The sequence below is a fragment of the Colossoma macropomum genome, unplaced genomic scaffold (assembly GCF_904425465.1).
Source record: "Colossoma macropomum unplaced genomic scaffold, Colossoma_macropomum, whole genome shotgun sequence".
Taxonomy (NCBI): domain Eukaryota; kingdom Metazoa; phylum Chordata; class Actinopteri; order Characiformes; family Serrasalmidae; genus Colossoma; species Colossoma macropomum.
The window spans coordinates 25,770,486-25,778,389 of record NW_023494803.1 but is presented as its reverse complement, the minus strand read 5'-3'; the positions used below and the strand labels follow the sequence as shown (position 1 = coordinate 25,778,389).

General features: G+C 41.8%; 1 protein-coding gene across 2 annotated transcripts; it reads right to left on the bottom strand.

Annotated features, from left to right (window-relative positions):
* Window positions 1–5,506: 5,506 nt before the first annotated feature.
* On the bottom strand, window positions 5,507–7,356 carry nkx2.4a (NK2 homeobox 4a). Of its 2 annotated transcripts, XM_036593570.1 has the most exons (3): window positions 6,560–7,356; window positions 5,777–6,221; window positions 5,507–5,686 (listed from the first exon to the last, which is right to left on the bottom strand). In XM_036593570.1, the coding sequence occupies exons 1-3, from the start codon at window positions 6,927–6,929 to the stop codon at window positions 5,536–5,538; spliced, it is 966 nt and encodes a 321-aa protein (XP_036449463.1). In that variant the 5' UTR covers window positions 6,930–7,356; the 3' UTR covers window positions 5,507–5,535. The 2 variants fall into 2 exon arrangements, with proteins under 2 accessions (XP_036449463.1, XP_036449462.1); XM_036593569.1 differs by having other exon boundaries at window positions 5,507–6,221.
* Between the last annotated feature and the right edge of the window lie 548 nt (window positions 7,357–7,904).

Below are 7,904 nucleotides of genomic sequence, written 5' to 3'. Positions count from 1 at the left end.
GATCCCTCCAATTTCTCACCATATGCCTAGCTTTATATTCCCTGTGCCCCTTCCATCCAGGTCCAATATGGCTGCTAATATAAACTATATTACTTGTTTAAGGGTAAACAAGTTTTCCTCGAGGGGTGTTTGCTGAACTTAATGAGGCGTAACTAATGGTGTGCCGCCATAATTACAGCTAGGCGAAACCCGGCGGGTAGGGACAGACCAACCATTGATTCTTGCTTCAAACCTCTTCAAGTACTAATCAGCTTCTTTGGTTCGGCAGCTCGGGCCTTGCAAAGCCATTGTGGGCCTGTGTCACTCTAGGTCAGTAGTTATTAGTGGCGACTGAAAACAGTTTCTTTAACTACTTATGGGCAGCCTGAATAAGATGCATGGGGAACTTGGAGGGGGGATTACAGGCCGGCCAGTGTAGCGCAGCCAGGGACTGAGAAGAATGTGACATGTTTTGGTAATAAGGGATGCTCTCTCTCTCTCTCTCTCTCTCTCTCTCTCTCTCTCTCTCTCTCTCTCTCTCCCTCTCTCTCCCTCTCCCTCTTTCTCTCCTGTAGATGTAAAGCAGGGCAGACTTCAGAGGACTGAACTGTCTTCACAATGCTCATGTATTCATATCAAGCCGCAGAATTAGACAGCTCAAGAAAAGTCATTTTGGTGGCGGTGGTGTGTGTGTGCATTCGTGACTGTACATTGGTGCTATTTTTCTCAGCAAAGGCATTGTTGGAATGCACCATCATTTATTTAATTTTATGGAAATCTATTAGAGTGAGGATTGCTTTCGGAGTCCTCTGACCTCCTTGAAATGTTTTCCATTCTGCCTGAGGATGATTATTTGCCTGCTATTTTTCCCCAGTTTGAAATGACTAGAATTAGGAAAGTTTGTGCTTCCTAGGGCACAATCTCATCTGATCTCACAAAAGCCGAGGGTTTCTCATAGCCACATGACAAAAGAACTGCATTAACTCAACCTGTAAAAACCCAGCGACTGCTCCAATGTCATACATGATTTAGAATAGATAACTGACTCATTCCGTATTAAACCTTGCCAAGCCATTTTTGGCTACAGTGCTCTCAAAAGCAAGGCATGCTTCCCAATTGTTAATGAGAAGGCACCATGGTAAGACCCTGTTTGGCAAGGTTTCTGAAGAAAATCAGACTGAAACCAACATGGGAAGAATACTGACCCAAGGAAACTAATTTTGACTACTCAACTGTTGGGGTTCAGTTATTATATGGTGGTTAAAAAATGACCTAAAGAAGCACTAAATTTTACATGTTCTCAAGCGTGTATCCCAAGGACTGAAATGAACTATTTTCAGACCTCCTGAATTGGTCGTAACAGAAGTGGCTCTTGTGTTTGGGGACCCACAGCCTCCAGCCTGCCTCAGTGTGCTAGTGGGGGCGGGGAGCTTCATGCTTGCTCTCTTTCTCTTTAAAAAAAATCCAAAGCATGCCAAAGGGTTTCAGTGATTTTATAATTAAAAAAAAGAAAGGAAAAAAAAAGAAAAATGACTAGCGAAATGCAAAACCATGTCCATAAAATGCCTCAAAAAGATTTACATAGTGTATACTGACAGCTTCGTCCAAGCAGGTGATACAGTTTTAATGTATGGCTGATTTAGTTCAGAGAGAAAAAGAAAAAAAAATCTCTAATTTGCAAACCACAGTGTACAATGAACTGAATCAATGACCCCATTCCTGCTACTATCAGCACCTCTTTTCATAAGAGTATTTTTCTGACTATTGATATTCCAGGCTCCAGTGAAACCTATAGCATTCATTGTCTGAGTGCTATATTTAATAAATGGAAAAATATGCTTTTCTTTTTCTCCCCTGTAGGACTACACATTGTTTTGCCTAGATATAATCTGGAACCATTGTCCTTATAATTTTGTAAATTATTTCATGAGCGCTGCATTTGTTCCCACAAAAACTGTAATGCTGACGTCAGGCAGCCTATTCCAATTAGTGCTGGCCAGGTTGCTAGGTCACCATGGTCAATTGAAAGACACATCAATAGAACTTGAAAAGGTTTCTCTGCGATCAGACCTTCTGACATATTAAGTAGAATAATGGCAGGGAAAAATACAGACAAGGCCTCTAGCCTGGATTCAAATTACTCTCTGTTAAGAATTCGTTTGGATTCTGCAATTAGCAGCAAAGAATGAAGCTCCAAGAAATCCAGGGCAGAGTAGAAATGGAGAGTAGAAATACCGAAATCTCTTTGAACCTTTATGTTTGTGTTTTCCAAGTGCTGAATAGCTGGAAAGTGGGAAAAAATGCTTGCAAGCTTGCAGTAGGATTGTGGTGGTAAAACTGAGGCGTGAGATGAAATTTTGACACCTCTGCTGAAACATGGCTGAGCACCTCTCCAGGCTGCAAACATGTGTGGTGTAAATGGATAGTGACTGAGAAGACCAGCTGGATGAATTTATACACATTCAAGCTCTAGGCAGCACCATGAACCTATAAGTTACTATATGCTGAAATATTGCAAACAATTTAATACAATTAATGTTTAACAGGTATATTCATATGGAACACCAATAACAATAATAATAGCTTCATGTTACATAGTTGGATGCTTAGCAATTACATAGTTGCAAATTAATTCTGAGTACAATAAAAAGAACTTTATGTTTTCGTTATCATGTTTGCAATGTGTTTATCAATATGAGTAGTAATAATATTTTGGGCAGTAAAATAAGAACCCTGAAAAGAAAAAGATGACATAATTCAACATTTTGGTGCCAATTTCAAAACAGAGATGTTCTATATGTTATGCTACAAGAACTGTCACAGATTTGAGAACTTCAAGAGTGCTTGCTGCATAATGCTAAAGACTCAGAATAATGAGGCCAGAACAAGGTCATAATGTGTCATTTAAATGCAGCTACTGCCTCCAGTACCATGTTATTTGGATGCAATTTGCAGATGCATTCAATCTTCCAAATGCCACTTAAAGCAATATCATAATCAGTTGGCAACAGGTTAAAGCATGCTTTTCGACGGCCATTATCAGACAGCAGCTACCTGATAATGATCACATGACCTTGTGTAACAGTGACTGGACTCAAGGTTTGTTTTCCATCAGGAGAAAGATAGGTGCTCAAGGCCTGAAATAAATTTCTAATGGCAGCTAATCATTCTCAAAAACACTGAATTTGCCTGCTAGATATGAAGTTATTGCTGCGATTGACCTGTCTCTTCATAACACACCTTAAAAGTGGTTAGGCTTCACTACCAATTCTGAATGGCCTTCAATGTAACTAAAATGAGCAGCATTCGGTTGGTTCTGGTCAATAGTTGCACAAAACAAGCCTTGCTGGAAGTTGCCATGATGTCTAATAATTGTTGGAAACATAAGGCTTCCCATACGCCCACTTACAGCCTTCACAGACAACATTTGAAGAGAGATCATTTAATTTTTTAGCCCATTTTATACAGCTAAGATAGAGCAAAGAGGTGAGCTTGCTAGTCACTTCATGTCATCACTCCATTTTAACTCCATGCATGTCTGAAAAATTATACAAGCCCCTTGATCTTGAGCGCATTTGCGCGTAGTTTTGGACTGAGTTAGAACAATCGCAATTCTCCAGCTGCAGAGCGCCCATTCAGTAAAAGAGAGCCAGCAGGCCTTTTGGCTGAGGAGCCTTTTCTCAAATGTTGCTGCCTTTGATAGACTCCCTTCGTACACAGAAGCTGTGCAGTAGTTTTATTGACCACGTGAAGTGGACAGACTACTGTTATGAGTCGTTTGCATGGAAGTGGTTTGGCAGTTTGAGGCTTAATAGCTGAGCATGCCTCTACACAGCGGGCTACAGAGCAGAGGCTCATTCTTCGGCAATTTCCACTGAACTTTTGAATCGCTCTAAATGATAAATTAAACTGAGCACATGTGAGAACACAGCCGAGAATAATGAAACAAATGGGATGTAATAAACCAAACATTTCTTTTCGTGTAATATTGTTTCTGTCATCCCCGCATAGAATCCTCTGTTTTATCATAATCTTTTTAATATGGAAAGATTAAGAGGAAAAAATTAACGCTATGTCAGAAAACAGGCGCTTGAAGGAATGTATTAACAACATTTAAAAATAAATTAAAAGTAGAAATAAAACAGAATAATATTGTATGATGTTTAATAAATGGAAAACCGTCAAGCTAGGATTTTTCAATATTTTCCAAAATTTCAAACAGAAATCGGTCAATTTTATATATTTGTGGCTTGTGCTCTTTCTTTTCTTTGTAATATTTTATTTTATTTTTCTATCTTTCTTTTTTAATTTAATGAAGTAACATCTGTGCCTAGGTAAAATTTTGATCCTAATTAATGAATCTGATTTTTTCATTCTAATACATAAAAACATCCTCTTTAAATTTGAAAAAAATGAAACAAGAAAATAGCAAAGAATTAATAACTATAAATGTAATTAATACAGCATAATTTAAAAAGTCTTGTATAAATGAATCACTTTTATTTTCTACGTTTTGGAAAATTGAGCAGTTGTTTTTTAATTTTTATTGTTCTATCTTTGATTTTTTAGTGAAATTATTATTATTACCTTTTTTCATGTATTTATTTTTTGTAGACGATTCATAAAAACCCAGAGAAATGCGAGCTGCGACTGACATCATTTCTCTAAAGTACGTCCTCAGAATTTGTAAAGCAACCTAACCTGCACTACCAGCCACATGTGCTTCTTCTGCTAGCTCTTAAAATTCATCATTTGCCAATGTTAACTTCACCTCCATCGACCTTGCTTTCCCTTCCATTTGTTTTGAAGCCGTAGCATAAGGCCTAATGAAAACGCACTCCAAATTAATTCCCGGAGAATGGGCTTGCACTTCAATTCATTTATTGTTAACGTTCAATTGGTTTGAAACATATACAGCAGCCATCGTGTATGTGTTTTGTCTTAACTTACAAAAAAATGAAATAAAATAAACAACAAAAAAAGACATTTATATTACAGGTAAAACAGAAACTCAAGTGTTAGCCAAATATACAGTCCCTACTTTTCATTAATCTAAATGGATACATTAGCTTACAATAGTCATATCATTAAAAAAAAGAAAAGTTCAGGTGTTCGTTGCGGGGGTGGGGGTCGTTGTCGGATCGGGCCTCTTGAGGATTTTCCGTGGTTCTTAAGTTCGTACCTGATATCCCAGCATCCCGTTCCCTGCCTTTACCATGGATGAGGAGCAGCGACCTTGTTCAACAACAGATAACCTTCTACTACAACAATAAGGGGAAGTCCAAAAAGCACAGAATAAGGCTAGGAACAGCGTGTCCTTCACAGCCAGAAGGGGTATCTTGTAGAAAAAAAAAATATAGTGATAATCGTGCCCTCGAAAAAGAACAGGTGGCGCACATGGCTCGCCTTAAAAGCCTCGTTTTATCCGTCCACTCGCTCCACATTCTCACAGCTCGTCTGCATTTGGCTTCAATTGCAGTTCAGAGTGTTAGAGTACGTGTTTGTATAAAAAACAACAACAACAAACAACAAAAAGTTTTTAAACGATGACCCGTCCTACCACGTCCTGCCATAAAGCAGGTTTGACGTGACCATGTTGTTGGTGTAATCTACGGAAGTGTCTATCTGTCCCATGTTGCTCAGTGAAGAATGGAGGGATGGAGGACTTGGTGACATTTCCTCGAGGTCTTGGGCCTGCACGAGCGCGCTGACCTGCTGATTCTGGTGCTGGTTTATAGCGTTACTCGTAGCAGGAAGCACGACCCCAGAACCGTTCTGCTGCTGATGCTGTTGCTGCTGCTGCTGCATCTGCTGTTGGGTGGGCGTCGGTGTGTTGGAGCCGTTCTGACACGGCTTGCCGTCCTTCACCAGCACGGGCACAGCCACCCTCCTGGGCGACTGCTGCTGCTGGCACAGGCCGCCGTCCTGCTGCAGCTGCTGCGCCGCTTTGTCCTTGGCCTGCCGCTTCATCTTGTAGCGGTGGTTCTGGAACCAGATCTTGACCTGCGTAGGGGTCAGGTGGATCATGCTGGCCAGGTGCTCTCTCTCGGGCGCCGACAGGTATTTCTGCTGCTTAAATCTCCGCTCGAGCTCGTAGACCTGCGCTTGGGAGAAGAGCACGCGCCTTTTCCTCCTCGGGGCGGCGTGCAGGGGGGTCATGGCTTTGGAAGCGTCCGCCATGCCGCTCAGCGTGCCCATCCCCGTCATGTTCATACCTGTGGAAGGTCCCATGAATCTAGAAACTTAAAAAAATATACATAAAACACGCACGGCCTTTCAATCAGCAGCGGCACCACGAATAAAGGCGACCTGTTTACATGCACATTGCTTTTGGAAAGGCGGCGTTTGCGCAGCCATATTTGAGAAATTAGCTTCATTAATGTATTAATAAATGTCATTAATGGCAGAGGCAGTATGATACCAGGCATAATGTAAATAAGGCAGAATTTCTGCACATATCTAGGTCATATTTGTTGCTGCGTAAAACTCATCCATTAGTTGAAATTGCAGTTCCGTTGTAAAATACACGAAAAGCCATAAGAGCTACGTTTCCAAAGAAGACTTTAAAAAAGCAACTTACTTGTTGAATATCTTGGGTCGGGGTTGGCGCCGTACCACCCTGTTGCTGCAGCACTGTTTCTTATAGTTTCTTGGTAAGAGGGTAAATCCCCCATGTTGGCAATGCTGCCATTGCAGTAGCCCCCCATAGCGCCGTGCGAGAACTGGGAGACGGAGTGTGGCATGTGGTAGGTGCTGGCCACCGTGGCGTTGTGGCCCATGGAGTGCTGCTGCATGCCCGTCTGGGACACCTGAGGCTGCCGGTACGCTCCCAGCGGAGAGGCGAGGTTCCCCGTGCTCTCCATGCCACCAAACTTCTTGTACGTCTCTTCGATTGGGCTCAAAATGTCTGTCACTGAGAAAGGTGTCGTGTGCTTTGGGCTCAGCGACATGGTTCAGAGAGCAGGTGGATGTTTGGTGGAGCGGCTTCAGCCGTGTTGTTGTAATCAGCGCCGTTCTCGTGCAACGTCGACGTAAGAGAGTGCTTGTGGTGTGCCTGAGATCCGATTGATCGCCTTCGAGGAGGAGGCGAGCCCTGGCCACTCTTTAGCTCGGGTTTATTGTAGCTAGGCGCCAGGTTTACGACAAACAGGAGGGGCGGAGCGACGTCCAGGACCGCCAAACAATAGTCATTGACATCTCAGCAAGATAATTGAGAAAAAATGCTGTTAGTTTCATATTAACTTAAGCATGGTGCCAACTGAAACCTTTTCCCTTCCCACAATTCCCATTTTTTTAAACTCTACATTGGTAGTAGCATCATTTAAATGAGGGTTCCCTTCTTTGAGCCACTGTTTTCATCCCGTCCAGCGCGACTTTTTTTTTCTCTCTCTCTCTCTCTCTCTCTCTCTCTCTTTTTCCATGCTCTGTTGCTCTGCGTCAATAGGGACTTCCATACTTTTCCCCAAGTTTGAGAGCACTTTGACGAGACATAAGCGCCAGCAAGCACCGTCAAAGAGGCACAATGAAGGCCCCCTCCACGGCATGACCTAATTTATGCGTCTTGAGCATCATTTTGCGCCACCAGAGAGGGGCTCTTCCAAATTAGCTCAAGGTAAAAAAAAAAAATCCTGACCACAGAAAAGTGACATTAGAAATCTTATATATGTAAGACCACTTTCTGTTCATTTCCTCATGTTCCAACTAAGCACAGGCATCACGTATCTAATAGAGAGATCGTTGCAAAGACCACCGGTGAGCAATGTACACCTTTTTATCTTAAAGCCTTGTCTTGTGTGCTTTTTTCCCGCTGTCATTATTGTGGATGGATCATGCAAATGCATTCTGAAAACGACTGACTTCTAGAGGGGAGTAAAAATGAAAAACAAAAACGTCATGGATTTCTGAGAAGTTGAAGTTTTTTTCTT